We start from the raw sequence: 17,770 nt of genomic DNA, 5'->3' as shown, positions 1-17,770 counted from the left end.
GCCTTTCCCTCTCTACCTCCAGCTACTGCTGTCATTCATCATTGTGCCATACAGTGGCATGTAAGAAAATGTGTTCTGCAGTTGCTGTGCCTCCTTAATGGCTTGGGAAACACCCACACCTCCAACTAAGCTGGCGTGGTTTTGAAATGGGGTGACACACCCCACTAAGGTGATATCCACCCTGGATTGTGGAAACTCTCACTATGTGGGCAGTGAGAACTTCAATCAATGATGCTATCAGGGTGACAAGAATGGAGCCACTGCTGAATGAATACCACATAAACATTGCAACAAGTGTGATTGATTTCCCCATGACTGCTTACTTGGATATTTTCTGTAGATATTTCTGCAGATTCCATTATTCTAGCATCATTATTTTAGTAAAAGGAACCAGTCACTTTGAGGAATTTTGTCAAAAAGCAGGATATAAATCTAAATAAATTAAACCGTGTAAAGACTAAGAAGCATACTGCAACTAAACTTGCACCAAATTATTATTGCCGTGGTTCAATCTACATCCATGGCACTTTGCAAATGACTCTAATTGTCAGGCCTGAGGAATCTCTCCCTCCCTTCCTGATGTTTTCAAGGAGCTAGGAGAAAACAAGAAGGCTTTTAAGTATGATTTATTCAGTCACTGCTGTAACACAAAGAATTTCAGTCTTTACACCATCATGGAATTATTCATTCTGACTCCTCCTCATTTCCCCTCCCCCAGCAGCATCAACTCCAACGCAAGCTTTCCATTGCCAAACATTGTTGCGTACGCTGCTCTGGTACCCTCAGCGACCGTTGCATCCTAGGAGATGGAGGATCTCCTACTATCTGCTCCCCCACCCCCTTAAGTCTCCCAATTCTGCATAGATTGGCTGCTCTCCCATCTCTGCCTGGTTTTCTTTCTCATAGTTTGGCTGCAATTCAAAGCTGTCTCTCTCCCCCCTGTCAGCTCCAGGAGAAGTGGGGGGGAGAGATTCCTCTCATCTGTCTGCTTCTTCATTCCAGTCCCTGACACCAATACTGTCAGGCATCATAAAGAATATCTACCTCTCATCTCTATAATAACATTCCCCAACACACCCAATGATTTTCAGATCGAAAGCTTGGGCCTTTGTTCACATCATCTTCAGGAACAAATGCCCAACAAATTCTTAAATCCTGATCAGCCTACTCTGGTATTCATAACTGAGGCTATGGCAGAAAGAAATCAGCTAAGATGGAAACTTGAGTCTTTCCGGAGCTAAAAGATAAAGATATGTGTGTGTGTAAGTGTAAGCCTGGTTGCTCCAGCAACTCTGGGCAGCTAAGAATATAATAAAAACACAGCAACACATCATCGATTAAAAGCTTCCTGATACAGGATTGCATTCAGATGTCTTCAGAAATTTGTGTAGTTGTTTATCTATTTGACATCAGATGAGGGTGTTCCACAGGGCGGGAGCCACTCCCAACTATGAAGGCAGCTTGCCTGATTCCTTGTAACATCACGTCTTGCAGTGAGGGAACCACCAGAAGGCCCTCAGAACTGGATCTTAGTTCACGGGCTGAATGATGAGGGTGGAGACACTCCTCAGGTATACAGTGGCAGGGCCATTTAGGGCTTTAAATGTTAACACCAACACTTTGAATTGTGCTCAGAAATGTACAGGGAGCCAATATAGATCTTATAGGCTGGGTGTTATATGGTGGCCACTCCTTATCACTAGTCTAGCTACCAGAATTAACCTGTGCATCCATGGACAGATGTGAGTTCAAAATGACCCCAAGGTTGTGCACCTGATCCTGATTATTCAATACCTTCTGAATAATCCTATTATTCAATACATGGCAGCATGGCTTAGGTTTGCAAAGTTGCATCTGAACAAACCACAAGACTTCTGGAACAATGTCCTTTGGACAGACGAGACCAAAGTGGAGATGTCTGGCCTTAATACACAGCACTACCTTTGGCGAAAACCCAACAGCATATCAGCACAAGCAGCTTGGGGTGGTGATTTGGGCTTGTTTTGTAGGCACAGGAGCTGGGAATCTTGTAGTCATTGAGTCAACCATGAACTCCTCTGTATACCAAAGTATTCTAGAGTCAAATGTAAGGCAATTTGCCCGACAGCTGTAGCTTGGCCAAAATTGGGTCTTGCTGTTAACAGGACAAGGATCCCAAGCATACCAGGAAATCTACCACAGAATGACTGGAAAAGAACAGAATCAATGACCTAGTCAAAGTCCAGACCTCAGACCAATTGAAATGCTGCACAAGACCTTAAGATAGCTGTGCATAAACAGATGCCAGCAAACTTCAATGAGCTGAAGTGATGTGAGAGACTGATAAAGGCCTATTTAATTTGATGTGAGAGACTGATAAAGGCCTATTTAATAATAAGATGTACTTAGTTTTTCACACATGGCTTTTCCATATTGTCTTTATTTTTGTTAATAAATGGCAAGGTGTAATGTGTCGTTTGTTGTTGTTCATCTGAGGGGGGGGTGTGTGTAATCACATTTTTAAATGTGGAATTGTTCCCAATGTAGTAAACATTCATATAGATTTGTTTTGGGATGCCTCATAGGAATCATAGAGTTGGGGTGAACCACAAGGGTCATCTATGCCAACCCGCTTGAAGCTGAATCACTCCTTTTCGAGAGCAGATGCGCCTCATGCCTTCCTCCACAGACATCCTATTGGGAGAAAGCCAGCTAATGGGTGCTAGACGAACAGGCCTCTGAGTTCCTGGGCCCTTGACCAGGACCTGCCAGCCACAGCTGCTTTGTTGACCCCTTGGGATAACTCTGTGTACTGCAGAGGTCTGCAGCCCACAGGTTCAAACCAAGTGAAAGCTTATCTCTCTTGTTACAGTCAACAGGCCTTAAACCTGTTCAACGTTGACTGTATTGTTTCCTACATTGTCCTTTGCTTTTTCTTTGAGAAAAAGCATTTTAGTTGCACTTGCTCTGATGTTGTTAATGCTCTCTAAGTGATACTCTTCAGTTGGAAAAAAGTGTTCTAAAGTTGTTGCTCTAAAATTTTACTGATGTTCTATTTCATATAGTATCATGATTATGTTGTCCAGGTCCTGAGACTCTATTAGCATGCACAAGAACATCTTCATATGGGATGAGCTCCACTTTCAAACTGTTCAGCCATTTTGCAAGGAAGGCAGCCATGTCTGTCCCCTCTTCTTGCTCTGGGACCCCCTTCCATCTCAGATTCCTTCCCTTGACCCCAGTCAAGGGAATATTCAACTTGAATATTCCTCAAGTTGAAGCTGTAAAACTGAGGCAACTTACTTTAACTGTTTAACTGCACTTGGATTGCCCAGATCCAGATTCATTGCTGAATTGGCTGTTTTCGTTAGGTCAGTCGCTATTTCCACCAATTATGGCTACCTTTTTGTTTTCTCTACTTTTTTCCTGTATGTTTAGAAAGGTTGAGCCATTATAGGACTCAAATCTTGGAGCGACTGTTATAAACATAACAGAGTTGTGAATTATAGACATTACTCTTTCACTTGTAATATTATTTCATGTTTCAGTTAAGCACTCACCTTCCCATTATAAAAGGGGCATTCTGGGTGTATTGCAGGATAGGGCAAGAAAGCACTTGTATGTCTTTGAAAACCTAGGACCTTCTGCACACACAGCAGGAGCTGAGCTACTGAGCTAGGGTCCCTTCCAGATAATTAATAAACAATCCAGCACAATTCTGTCTATATCAGCTTAGCTTTAATAACATAATTATTAATGCTTCCTATAACAGATATCTCGTCAGAAACACTGCAACACTTTTATATGGACTAGTTAGCTTTGTAATGCTTATCAAATCGTTCTGAAAGAGCTCTTAACATACTTCCTGGCCTTTTTTGGTATTTATCACGAAGATTTTCAATTGCAGTCTTTGCCTGTTGAAAGAAGAACAAAGGAATACATTGTGTTATAGGAATATATTGCAAAATAGGTGTTCACAGTTATTAATATCTGTGAGGAAAAAGCTAAAGGGATCAGAAGCAGAGGTAACCCATTTATTCCAGCTATAGAAGCACAATATGTAACTTCTTTCATGCAAATGTCTTTGTATACTGAGATGTGTTGCATGATAGTCCTTGTCTCTCAATCCTCAAAAGTGGCTCCTTCAACATGGAGTGTTGGGCCAGAGCAGCCAGGGTGAGGAACCCCCACTAGGAAACTGCTCATCTGTCAGTGAATCCAGCCCCCTGTCATTATGTTTTTTTTACCAAGAGCACTGTATGAGAATGGTAGAGATACAACCAAACATAAGTGCCTTGGGCTGCTTGGTACGTATTAGTTTTCCTGCATGGTTGTTACCTCCAGCTATGTGAGGAAAACTGCAGAAATGCTATTGAGTTATATTTCACTATGCTCAGTGCTATTATTCCAGAAAAAGAGGTGCCTGAACTCACTATGAACACCTCCCTCGTTCTCTTAGAATGGCAATGGTTGCCAGGGCTAGTGACAGAAATCAGTCACCTCCTGGTTCCATGCCTGAAAACAGCACAACAGGGCATGGGTGAAAAGAGCAGAGTAGGATGGAGTCGCATTCACGTGCAGAGTTGCAATAAGTCACACAAACATCAGAAGTTCTTCAGTAATAGTTTCACTGAGGCTTAAGAGTGTACAGTGCTTACTGGGTCCCCCACTGGGGAGGGGGCTTGGAAGAACCCTCTGGGGCAGATTCTGGGGCATATGGTGGGCAGAAGAAGTCCTATTGCATGAGCAGATCTTTGTGCAGCACTACATAAAATGCATAGGTTTTTCATGGTCTCAACAATTTACGGAGAGGGAAGCTGGCTGATGAACATAATGCACAAAAGTCTATATAATAAACCCTATCTCCCGTCATACAGAAGGAGCAAAGTCAGTAGGCAGAAGACAATTTATATGACTGAAAGAGAGAAACCAACAGGAAAAGAATATTCTACTTTTTTACTTCCAGGTGTAGAGTTAGCTTACTTTTTCAGCCAGCTCTGCAGCTGTTATATTTGGATCATATGGGATGGGTTCTCCAATATATGTCCTCAGTTTCACTGGAAGTCCTCCATATATGGGAAGGTAGAGAAGTCTTGTTTTCTCATATAACCATCTTGTCAACCCTATGTATGAAAGGGAAAAGAGTCTGTAAGAAAGCGATCCCATATCAAATTTTAAATTAGTTGGCATTCTGAGTTTTTAGCAATCCCAATCAATCCATCCCAGACATGAGGTTAAATAATTTGAGTGCATATTTTTTAAGAGACAGCACAACTTTTGCAGATAAGTGTACACTGAATAAACTACTAGTAGATACGAAATATATATATATATATTAAAAAATCATTGTATATTATTAATCTGTTTATTGCCTGATATCAGATCTCTTGATCAACCAAGGAATATAAGATATTTTGCTCACTTGACTTTCCAAAGTTCCTGTATGTTTCACAAACGTTTTGTGTAAACATAGGGATGATGGGCTGAAAGAATAAAAGAAGAAATACAAAATCAAAAGAAAGGTGAAAACTGGAGAATTACTTCACCCCACCTGCCCCACCTTTATTTTGGTTAAGGACTAGGAATAATGCTCCCCATCTGGCATTACAATGACAAGCCAGACGCAATTGACTTCAAATTGCACATGCTGTCCCCCAGATTTTCAAGAATTGAAGAGGAAAAAAGCTATTTTTCTTTTTAAATGTACCGTATTTTTCGACCTATAGGATGCACTCTTCCCCCTCCAAAAATTAAGGGGAAATGTGTGCGCGTCCTATGGGGTGAATGCAGGCTTTCGCTGAAGCCTGGAGAGCGAGAGGGGTCGGTGCGCACCGACCCCTCTCGCTCTCCAGGCTTCAGGAAGCTATCTGCAAGCCTTGCAAGCCTGGTGGGAGTTCTCACAAGGCTTGCGGGCAGCAGCCTGCAGCCCACAAGCCCGGGGGACAGCAGGGAGGCGCAGCGCTGCCATCCCGCTGTTCCCCGACCTGGTTTGGAGGCTGCCAGCCCCACAAGCTCGGGAGACAGATATCCGTAAGACTGGGGAGACCGGCGGGACTTCCCGCCAGGCTCCCTAGGCTTGCGGATAGCAGCCTGTTCTGGAGGCTGGGGTCGGGGGAAGCTCGGGCATCCGCAGCCCCGCGCCTGGGGGGGAAATAAATTTTTCCCCCTTTATTTCCCCCCCAAAAAAACTAGGTGTGTCCTATGGGCCGGTGCGCCCTATGGGGCGAAAAATACGGTAAGTGATTTAAATATTTGGAACTCCAGAAATCATTTGACCCCCAAACAGGATATTTGCCGTCCTCAACTACTTAGGATGCTAGATCAAGGATGTCAACACATTAAGTCTTATCTAGGATAATCGTGAAGGCAATGCAAATTGGACAAAGATCACTCACCACTTTTGCCTCCAAAGCTACCCGAGCGAAACCTGTGCTGTTACCCCACATTATGTTGTAGTCAGTACTGAAGTTTGCTTCTCTACCTCCACCAGGGGGAGTGCCCAGTAAATGGCCTTTCTTCAAAATTTCCACACATTCAGCTTTATTGAAATCTTTCAAATTGATGCAATTTAAAAGTATCTTCAGCCCTGAAAAAAGAAGCCCCAAATAGAAAGAAAATGCATTTTATATAACACTTATTTAGGAAATATTGTGGATGCTATACAAGTGTCATTATTCCAATGATATTGCACTGTTACAGATCACAAGCATAGTTCTCTGCCAATCCTTTTCAAGTAGGATTTCGTGGAAGTGCTGAGGTGGCCACCTTTTTAGACATGCGTTCCACAAGTCAAGTCTGTAGTACAACAGAATGACATTCAAGTTTGCATTATGATAAAAATACAGGCCACAGTGCCTTGCGGCGTGCATAGAGAGACAGATACACACATGGCACAGATGAGCCCATGCTGGCTGAATCCTGCCTACACCAACATAAGTTCATCTTTGCATGCACAGGTAACTGGGTGGAGATTATATGCTGCATTAATTCACCCAATGAACAAATTCACCCCCCAAACAGAGCACTCTGTGCTACTGGGCACTTGGGGGCTCTGTACTTCCTTCCTTTCTTATTTAAATAACCCTTTGGTGGTGTCATAGTTCCTTGCTGTGGCTGCTGTGTGCATGCAGAGGAAGATGATGTGTGGGGAGTGGCAGTGGAGGGCCATGAACACTCCAGCAAGGGTGTCACGTGGGTTCGATTGCAGTGTCACATGGGGGCATAAAAGCTTTGTGTGGGAGTGCTTGATGGGCCATGTGTTCGGGTGGGGCCATGCTTTCTGGTATCTTTGTAACTGAAGAAATCATCAAGTTGGGGACCCAGTTTCCTACACCTTGTCCTATTCTGGCATTAAAGTCAGCAGCAATTATATGCAGTTACAGCACAGAAATCAGATGTCACTTTATCCAGTTGGCCCCATTTTTTAGATCCCTGAGGAAGAATGTAGAAAGTAATCTCATAGCTGTTATGAGGCCAGATAAGGTATTCCTGCAACCTGTGATCATGGGCCAAAAGACAGAAGTCGACATGCTGTGTTGGAAACATAGGTAAAGGTAAAGGGACCCCTGACCATTAGGTCCAGTCATGGCCGACTCTGAGGTTGCGGCGCTCATCTCGCTTTATTGGCTGAGGGAGCCGGCATACAGCTTCTGGGTCATGTGGCCAGCAGGAATAAGCCGCTTCTGGCGAACCAGAGCAGCGCACGGAAATGCCGTTTACCCTCCCGCCAGAGCAGTACCTATTAATCTACTTGCACTTTGTTTTTGTTTTTTTAAAAAGATATTTATTGAGATTTTCCACCTTAATACATTAAAAAAACAAAAAACAAAAAAACAAAAAAGTTAAAAACACATAAAGTTTACAATCCGTATTTTCAATAACATATTTCCCTGACTTCCCCACACCTCCCCTTCTTATATTCCAATTCAAATTATTAGTTCAACAAGTTCTTATCCCCAATTTTTGACCTTTTTATTTTTAATTCATTTTAGAAAAACCAATTTCAACTTATAAACATCAATATTTGTACATCAGTGCTCATTCTTAAAACCTTTTTCTAAAGTCGACCCAAATTCCCTTCCACGAATTCCCCAATTTTCATACTAATAACAAAACAAAATAAAAAAACAGATTATAATTGTGCACCCTTTGGATTCCCAAACCCCACCCCCCCCTTTCCCGGTTTCGATCCCCAACAAATGTCCATCAGTCTTAGTCTACTATCAGCCTGGAGACCTCACGTCCGAGGCTCTTAATTCTCTCTCAATTCCTCTCTGCCGGTTTTTTTGGTAGTCCTTAGTATTAAACACCAGATCTCGGAGAAGCTCTGTCCCAATAGGGTCCATGTTTCTTCCAGCCAGACCTCCATACTTAAAAGTGGAGCCCGAATCTTGTTTCTTACTCCTTTTAAGTCCAAATGTCCCGAAAGCTCCAACTTCCACCTTAATCAAATTTGTAATCCATAGGTCTTCAGATCTCCACATAAGGAGATCTCTCCATTCTTCAATCTCCAATTCAGACCAGATTTTCATCATCCAGTACTTATTTTCCTTTGTAACCATCATGTCAGGCCTCTGGCTCTTCTTTGTCATCTGCAACATTACATCTCCTCCTTCCTTTTCCTCAGAAACAACATATATCTCTTTCTCCACACTCTCAAATCTCTCAAGTTTCTCTTCTTGTCCAGCTGCATGAACTTCCTAAGTCAAATCCTTATCAAATTGAATGAATTTGTTTACTGTTAAGTCCAGAGTTGCAACATTGGTAGCCAAAACATCAATTTGGCCTTGTAACTTTCCCAAGAGAAGAAAAACTCTGTCCAATTTAGCTTGAATTTTTCCTCCTTCAGCCATTCTTGTAATGTCCCAAAACCCCCTCTAGAGGGATTTTGGTTACTTAATCTTCCTTCCAGTTCAAATCCAAAAATCAAGTTAGTTTGTATCAGTTCTTCCTTGTTTTCAACAAAATATAACCAAATTGTAACAAATATATCCAGCAGAGACAGCAGAAACAAAGTTCTCTTTTTCCTTCTTGACAGCTAATTTGACAGCTGTCAAACTCTTCTATATCTCCTCAACAGGCTCTCTCGCGGATCACTCCCGGGTCCGGGGGGGGGGTGGCACTTCAGCTCTCAAAATTAGCTCTTATCCTCCAGTGAAATTACTTACACTGCCAAATCGTGAAATTAATGTCTTTTACCCAATAAAGAAGAAGAAGTTCTCTCGACCTTAGTTAACTAGTCCTTGCTTTAAATTATTTACAAGATGGGGAGACGGACTTCCTGTTTGCGCCTTCCCCGATCGTGCCTAATTCAAAAAAAATTTTTCTTTGCAAATCCAATTTCCGTACTACTCACGGGTTGTTGCTTTTAAAGTCCAATTGTTCACAAGAAGAAGTCAGCGCTCTCCGACCATGGCATGCGGCTTCACTCCACAGGAGAAGCAGTCGCCTCTCAGCACCGCGCCGCTCGCCCCGTCCCCCGTTCCGAAGCCTTTAAAAAGGCTCCTTCGCGGGTCGGGGGCGCAAATGGTGCCCGCCGAGACACCAGGTTCACAGGCTTCAGCGCCTGTGATTTCTGAGGGTCCCCATGTCGCCGCAGCGGCAAGACCCAAATCCTGCGGAGCCAATTCCCTCCGGAGCTCGGAGGGAATCCGCCATTAGTCGATGGTGCTAACCCAGAAGTCAATCTACTTGCACTTTGACATGCTTTCAAACTGCTAGGGTGGCAGGAGCTGGGACCGAGCAACTGGAGCTCACCCAGTCGCGGGGATTCGAACCGCTGACCTTCTGATCGGCAAGTCCTAGCCTCTGTTGTTTAACCCACAGCGCCACCAGCATCCCGTTGGAAACATAGCCTGATTCAAATAAGGTGCCTGAAACATTATTGGAAGAAGAGGTTGAGGCTGTAAATGGCCAAAAGCAAGCCTGCAGTTTCCAACTTTCTTTTTTGTGTGAACACTCCATCTCATTCTGGGCTCATCCATTGTTGTAACTCAGATGGGAATCTGTCAGGGCAACTTGTCACTGGGAAATGAAGTGAGGCATGCTTTGAGAGGATTGCCCCAACAGCATAGGTGGGATACAATGAAATATCAACACTTGGTTACGAGTTTTATTTTGGCTTACGTTCCCCATGGTCACATCCATCATCTTGCTGATATTTTATTTGTATGTTGTTTTTCACCTCTTTGCCTGATACATGGTTTTATATTTTATAGGATTGTTTTATGTCACATTTCACATATTTTTTGATAAAAAGCATGATTTGAATTTAATAATTTACCTGGTAGCCGATATATGCCTCTATGAGTGACTGAAAAGCACTCTCTCTGTGCCTCCTTAAAAAGTCTAGCCACAAGAAAGGAATAGTCAATAGCAGTGACTGAGTGATAATAAACAATAATCCCTGGTCCTTTACGGAGATGTTCCATGCCAATAACTTCATAACCTGGAAATAATACAAACCACAACAAATAAATATTACTTTGTGAAAAATAAATGAAATATTGCAATCTTTTATTGGAAGAAAACAGTGCGGTTCAGAAAACTGAAATTTAAGATCAGGTAAAAACCTCTCCTATATGTTTCAGTGTTATGGATGCTAGTTTGTCATCTATACAGATCAAGACTTTCTCTGTTGTGATCCCAGAACAAATGGTATTCTCCTCTGCTGGAATATTCCTTCCTTGCTTACTTTTGGGTGCAGGTGAAAACATTTTTGCCTAGTCTTTGAGTAAGCTAAAACTGTGACCCTCTTTCAATCTCCTTTAAGCATTTATATGTGTTATAATACTCATATCTTCAGACCATTCTCTGAATCACTTTATAAAAAGTGAGAAAACAGTTTCCCAGACAGATGCACCCTTGACCAATGTCATAAGTAGCCACAGGGTTTCATCCTTATGACCCAAACTTGGCTTTAGTAATGTATTTCTGATTTATACTTCAACATCTAAAGCAACACCACACTCTGGGAAGCGATGAGAACATAAGATGGATCCTCTTGATTAAGCCAAAGCTCTCTGTATTCCATCATCCGGTTTCTCGCAGTGTCCATCCAAATTAGCAGCCATCACCACATCCTACGCTGGCAGATTCCATGGTTTGTGTCCAGAGTTTATGTTTCAGAGTTACCTAGTGGTTTACCATGCTCTGGAAAATGGCACCATCAAAGTCTCACTGCACAATGATATACTCATTACATTCGCTGCGTACTCACTACACGTTTAAACCCAATCCCCTTCTCTTGCCACAATTCATGAAACTATTTTTAAAGAGCTTTGCTAATTAAAGCTCTGTGAGGTTTAAGCAACATTCTCCAGGTTTCTTTTGGAGAGGAGGCATGCTTTCGATGTGATTAAATGTATGGTGTTTATGCAGCCACCAGCTGACCCTTTCTTCTGTAATATATCTTAATTTCATACTTCATAATATGTTTTGTTTTTCTTTTTGATTGCTTATTACCTAAAAAAAATTCCATGCCTTTCTTTTGATCCATATGGAGCCAAGGCCAGCTTGGAGCTGTGGTGACTCTGAAGTGGGTTTAGAGGTCCACTCCTGATGCACTGTAGCAATTATTGTCCCAATGTCTCAAGTCTGAAATTCTGATGCTCAATCCTATGAAAGTATAGGAGCTGATAAGACTGAATTATTGGAATGAAAGAAAGCTTACTCACCATACCATATCTTTCCAGTTATATCACAAACTTGAGCAATAATTTTCCTTGGTTTCTCCCAAAATTTGCTAACATCACTTTCTTGCTGGTTATTCATCTTCTTGTAAATATGTAACACAAATGAGAGAGCCCAGAGACACAAAAGCGTACATATGAATGGTGAATAAATTAAAATCAGAAGCTTAAGTAACCACAAAGGGTGAACCACTGAGGTCCAATATTCTTCCAAATAAGAAAAACTGATCCAGTTTTCCAGAATTTGGGAAAACCAGCTCATGGTTTCCTAATCTGAAGCACCACGTGTATGCCAATGAAAGAAATATATGAAGTGAAAATTTCCTCAGTTGTGATGGTATTTTTTTCAACTGTTTACCTGGAAAACAGAAAATGCAGTACATTAGTTTGAACTGTCATCCCAGAAGCATTCATGATTACATGAAATCTCATGTGATTTAATATTTTCCTAGTTTTCCCCACTGTAACTTGCCAAGTAGACGTATTGTTTTTCCAGCATCCATCATGGGGATGTACAACATTACAAATGTATGACTCCATCATTTATTTGATGTAAAGCAAGCTGGTTTCATTCCACTGCTGAAGTATTAAGGAAAGTGGGAAAGGGTTATGTTATGTACTGAAGTTCTCACCCTGGGCCAGCAGGGGGATACTGTAGATAGTTTTCACTCAGGTCCACGTCAGTTATTTTAGGCGGGAAACCCTGGGTTGTTGTTGCTACAATGTTAACAGCTGGCTGCCTATAAAAGCAGGCCGGCTGAGCTGTTTGCTGTTCAGTTTTCTGTTCCAGCTTACAAAATAAAGAGCTGCTTTGGAGAAATCGCTGTGTCTGCCATGTCTACCCACTATTCAACAGGTTACTTCTCTTTGAGTCAGCAGAAATGTTTCCCTGCCCCCTAAAAATGCAGCTGCATGACAGGCAGAATCCGAGACCAAGGGAAAGAGACGGTGGAAGAAGACTGGAAGAAATTTAAAGTTTACCTTAAGAACTGTTGTAAAATTAATGAGTGCTAAAATGTTTTGAGTAATGCAAAACAGAATTGCAGCGATAAACAATTGGACATGGGAAAAAGGATTTAAAGGAAATGCTATAAGTAAATAAAATTAGGGGTTGCTGGAAAAATTTAAAACAAGGATAAAGAAAAAGGAGGTATGGGGAAGTCGTTGAAAGAAGGTTTAAGGAAAAGAACGTTAAGAAATTATACATGTTTATATGTTTGTTTTTGTATTGTCTTGTATTGTTATTTAATATGTGTTGGAAAATTAATAAAAATTTATTTTAAAAAAAAATGCAGCTGCATGCATCTTGTGACTATCTTGTTTGTGTTACTGGGCAAACTAACACATAGCTCAGGATACATGGGGAACTGGAGACATGGAGACTGTTGGAATAATCCGGTTAAAAAGTGAAGGAATTTGTGAAGAACTTGTCTGAAAGAATTTGGACACATTGCAAGACTTTTGACTGAGAGAATTCTGGCAGTTGCAGGTCTTCTTTAACAACTGGACTTTGTTCTTACTGTGTCGACTTTGCCTCATCAAGGACTTTATAAGTCAAAATGCTCTCTGGGCTCAGAGAGTGGCGACTTCTTGTAGCAACTGTAGAGTTTGTTTTTTCTGTATCTTTCTGCCCCCAAAGCAAAAACTAACTCTGCTACATCGACTTAAATTGTGTGGTGCAGACGCAGAACCGAACAAGATTGAGGGTGCAGAGAAAAGTGAGCTGAAGGGTAGCAACATTTGGGGATACACTGCAAAATGTCTCTTTCTGGGGATGTGAGGTGGAATAGCAGCTCTGCCGCCATGTAAGAACAGATTCTGATGGCCAAACCCTGTTATCACTGCCTCTAGAACTTCTTTCTGTTGAATGGTTTCTTTAAATGTAAAGGTTCATCATTGTTCCACCCGATGTGTATGTCTTTAAGGCGCCAGAGCAAGGGCCAGAGCAAACTAACGAGACCCAGCTTTACAGCTGTGAAACATAGCAGGTGCTGCTGAGTTGTATTGATTAAGCTGTGTCAGCAATTGGGTGCAGTATATAAGGAGCAGCACCTAGCTCTCCCATTACCCTGGGGGATGGGTTGGTGGTTGGGTCATGGTTGTTGATGTATTTAGTGTAAATGGAGTTTTTGTTTTTCTTATTAAAACCTTGTTTAAGTTATTTTTGAGTCCCTTTTTAATGCATGGTCTCCCCAGCAAACTCTCTGCAGCGCTACCATACTGCAAATAGTCAACACTTTCCAGTTGGGTTATTGGAGATCATGCCACAATACTCAGCCATCACTTTTTTGTCTTCAACTTACTAAGTCATCTTAACATCCATTAGCTTTACATAGTCAAATTGTATATTTTTGATTCTACTCGATCTTCACTACATTTTTCAACTTAATGGAATGAGAAAATAGACAATATTGATGGGGGGGGGGTTGTGCCTATAGTAGCTGTGTGATAGGATAAATTAATACCCGAAAAGGCCATAAGTGCTCCAGTTCCTCACCCCCAAGAGCCATGAAAAACTAAATTTCACTGCTGTGGTTTGTCTCAGATCAGTTGTACCTTGGTTTTCAAATAGCTTAGTTCTCAAACGTTCTGGGAAGCTGAACGTCCAGCGGGGCTTCCACAGCTTTTGATTGGCTGCAGGGGCTTTCTGCAGCCAATCAGAAGCCTTGCTTTGGTTTTCAAAGTCGAAGACTGTTTTGGAAGTCGAACAGACATGGTATGACTGTAAACCTTACTGCTTCACCTGAGATTTAGGTGGCTCATATTTTACCAGATCCTTTCAGACTTCCTTTTTCCTGCCGAGGGAAATGGCTGCCTTCCATGAGATCGGACCCCCAGTAGTGCCAGAAATTCAGGACTAATATGGGAGTAATTAGTCCTGCCGACCTCTCCAGGGTAGGAGAGGGCTGTCTCACCCAGAGAGTCCGTGATCTGGCCCCCACAACAAGATGCCAAACCTTGGCACTTTGGGTGTCAAGCCTGGCACGGAAACGGGGCACTCTCCAGAGTCATTCTCTCAAGCAGGGACATCTGCTTCTTAAAAATTAATAAGATTTGGCTGAAAACAGGCGTTTTCTGGACTGATGGAGATAAGGGAAACAATCTGCAGAACTGCACAGTTGCTGGTATGTAAGTTTGGACTTCAAAGAGATTCTCATCATGGTGCTTGGATTTACAGAGGTGATCAGTACATTCTCTCTTTTATATCTACATTTGCTTTTATATGCTGAGCCTCATTAAAAAAGACCTAAAAAAAATTAAATGGAGTACAGATGGACTTCTATTTGCAATTGATTAGTCAGCTGCACAGTTTTAATTGGACTTGACAAAGATAAATGAGCAGAACAAGTTGGTGCTTTATAGCTGTGACACAGGATGGAAAAAGCGAATTCCTCCCTTTTTTGTGGGAGTGGGGAACATCTTTTGGCTGATTCTACAATGATCTGAGACAATAATTTGGGAAATATCCCACAACATACAGTGCACCTGTTTGCAGGTTTTTCTTCTTTATGGGTGGGAGAGAAAGCGAAACGGGTGTCTAGCAACTCCCCTCCCTAGAGGGGAGACTTGTGTGGTCCCTGGAAAAGCTGATCAATTGCCAAATGATTTATATCTGTGGAATATATTCCATTTTAATTGCTACATATATTTGCGAACAGTATGCTTAACAACTCAACAACTTGGGAATTTACTGAATCATAAAACTTCAAATGGCAGGCTTGGACAAGAGCCTGGACTGGAAGATAAGAGTGAGCCAGGGAAAGCTTCCTTGGCAAACAGACAAAGGAAACACACACACACACACACACACACACACACACACACACACAGTATATATACAAATTAAACTACGCCTGACAGATGAAAGGATATATGATTGTTTAACATGATTGAGAATTGATTAGCCAGTGACTGAGGACTTTGAGAGTTTAAGATCAGAATGTGGAAAATATGAGAACATGAAGAAGAGGGCAGAAATATCATTATGTGAGATGAGTTCTTCAGAGGTCCAGAATATGGGAAGTCCATGTGAAATTTACCATATTTTTCACTCTATAGGATGCACCAGACCATAGGACGCACCTTGTTTTAGAGGGGGAGAACACGGGAAAAAAATTCTCCCCCTCTCTGCTCAGCGCCCCTTCAGCGAAGCGGCAGGAGAAACAGAGCCCCTTCCATTTCTCCTTCCGCTTGACTGAAGGGGCGCTGCACAGATCTCCCTCTCTGCTGAAGCCGGGAGAGCAAGACTCTCCCGGCTTCAGCGAAAGGAATCAGAAGCCTGCGGAGTGCAGCGCGAACTCATGCTGCGCTCCGAAGGCTTCTGGCGGCTATCCCTGAAGCCTGGAGAGCGAGAGGGGTTGCAGGCTTCAGGTTCCTTTTGCTGAAGTTGGGAGAGCAAGAATCTCCTTGCTTCAGCGAAAGGAACCTGAAGCCTCTGGAGCACAGCGGGAACTCATGCTGCGCTCCGAAGGCTTCAGGCGGCTATCCCTGAAGCCTGGAGAGCGAGAGGGGTCGGTGCGCACCGACCCTCTCACTCTCCAGGCTTCAGCGAAAGCAATGCGAAGCCTCAAAAGCGTGGAGGGAGCACTCCCTCTGTGCTTCGGAGGCTTCGCATTGCTATCGCTGAAGCCAAGGAGCCTGCATTCGTTCCATAGGACACACACACATTTCCCCTTAAATTTTGGAGGGGAAGAAGTGCGTCCTATAGAGCAAAAAATACGGTAATAATAAATAATTCATATTGTAGTTTAGTTTTTTGTTTTGTTTTGTTTTGTTTTTGAATTGGATTATGATTTGATTTGATTTGTTATTAATTGGATGTTCTTAATGGAAAATTTATAAAAAAATATTAATAATAATAATAATATTTTAAAAGCTCTTTCCCACCCACCCTTGCTAGGAATGGGGAATCCCTCATCACTGGTATTTGAGGAATGATGAATTCCAGAGGGGCACTGTTTCAGCTAAAACAACATGTTTTTATCTCGCATATATCTGAGTCTGCATGCAATGCTTTCCCCCTGTTGGCTTGGACAGTAGTGTACACTTGACATTAGCTACCATCCATATCTATCCCAGCTTCAAATCAACCCTGACTAAAAGAAATGAACATCCTAACTGTGTTTTAAGTTGATAGTGTGGAAACAGGCTAAGATGTTCATACAACTAGTTTTTACACTCACACAAACACACACACACAGAGAGAGCATCTCTCTCTCTCTCTCTCATGACTCCTGCACAGGAAGTAACAAATAATCCAACTACTAGGACATCTTAAAAAGCAGAGACATCACCTTGCCAACAAAGGTCCATATAGTTAAAGCTATGGTTTTCCCAGTAGTGATGTATGGAAGTGAGAGCTGGACCATAAAGAAGGCTGATCGCCGAAGAATTGATGCTTTTGAATTATGGTGCTGGAAGAGACTCTTGAGAGTCCCATGGACTGCAAGAAAATCAAACCTATCCATTCTAAAGGAAATCAGCCCTGAGTGCTCACTGGAAGGACAGATTGTGAAGCTGAGGCTCCAATACTTTGGCCACCTCATGAGAAGAGAAGACTCCCTGGAAAAGGGAGGGAAAGATAGAGGGCACAAGGAGAAGGGGACGACAGAGGATGAGATGGTTGGACAGTGTTCTTGAAGCTACCAGCATGAATTTGACCAAACTGCGGGAGGCAATGGAAGACAGGAGTGCCTGGCGTGCTCTGGTCCATGGGGTCACGAAGAGTCGGACATGACTAAACGACTAAACAACAACAACAACAGGACATTTGCAAACGAAGCAGGGTCTACTATGGTTTCAAACTGAATGAGAGACTTTGATGAGATTCCTGCATTGAAGAGGGTTGACTAGATGACCCTTGGAATCCCTTCCAGTTCTACACTTTATGATTCTATGAACAATTTTTTTTACTTACATTCCTGGTAAGTCTAAATCGCCTTTGCTTCAGTCACCTCTCTGCAGATGCAGCAGAAGTCCTGTCTGGTGCACTTTTTCGTAGGCTAATTTCCACCCCTATGGAGAAAGGTCCCTTTCTGTGGTGCTTTAAAGAGACTGTGATGAGTGTGCCATTTGTATGACGAAACCAAGCATTGTGAAAA

The 17,770-nt window shown here is 42.3% G+C and overlaps 1 protein-coding gene across 1 annotated transcript; it reads right to left on the bottom strand.

The window, feature by feature from the left end:
- Positions 1–3,744: 3,744 nt before the first annotated feature.
- LOC128417461 (transmembrane protein 68-like) lies at positions 3,745–17,722 on the bottom strand. The gene is made up of 7 exons (XM_053396141.1): positions 17,587–17,722; positions 11,655–12,027; positions 10,262–10,426; positions 6,375–6,565; positions 5,402–5,462; positions 4,963–5,102; positions 3,745–3,893 (listed from the first exon to the last, which is right to left on the bottom strand). The coding sequence occupies exons 2-7, from the start codon at positions 11,929–11,931 to the stop codon at positions 3,789–3,791; spliced, it is 939 nt and encodes a 312-aa protein (XP_053252116.1). The 5' UTR covers positions 11,932–12,027; positions 17,587–17,722; the 3' UTR covers positions 3,745–3,788.
- Positions 17,723–17,770: the final 48 nt, after the last annotated feature.

Source organism: Podarcis raffonei, chromosome 7 (genome assembly GCF_027172205.1).
Source record: "Podarcis raffonei isolate rPodRaf1 chromosome 7, rPodRaf1.pri, whole genome shotgun sequence".
In the NCBI taxonomy this organism is placed as follows: Eukaryota; Metazoa; Chordata; class Lepidosauria; order Squamata; family Lacertidae; genus Podarcis; species Podarcis raffonei.
Note: the sequence above shows the minus strand (reverse complement) of the source record. Positions and strands in the feature narration are given on the sequence as shown.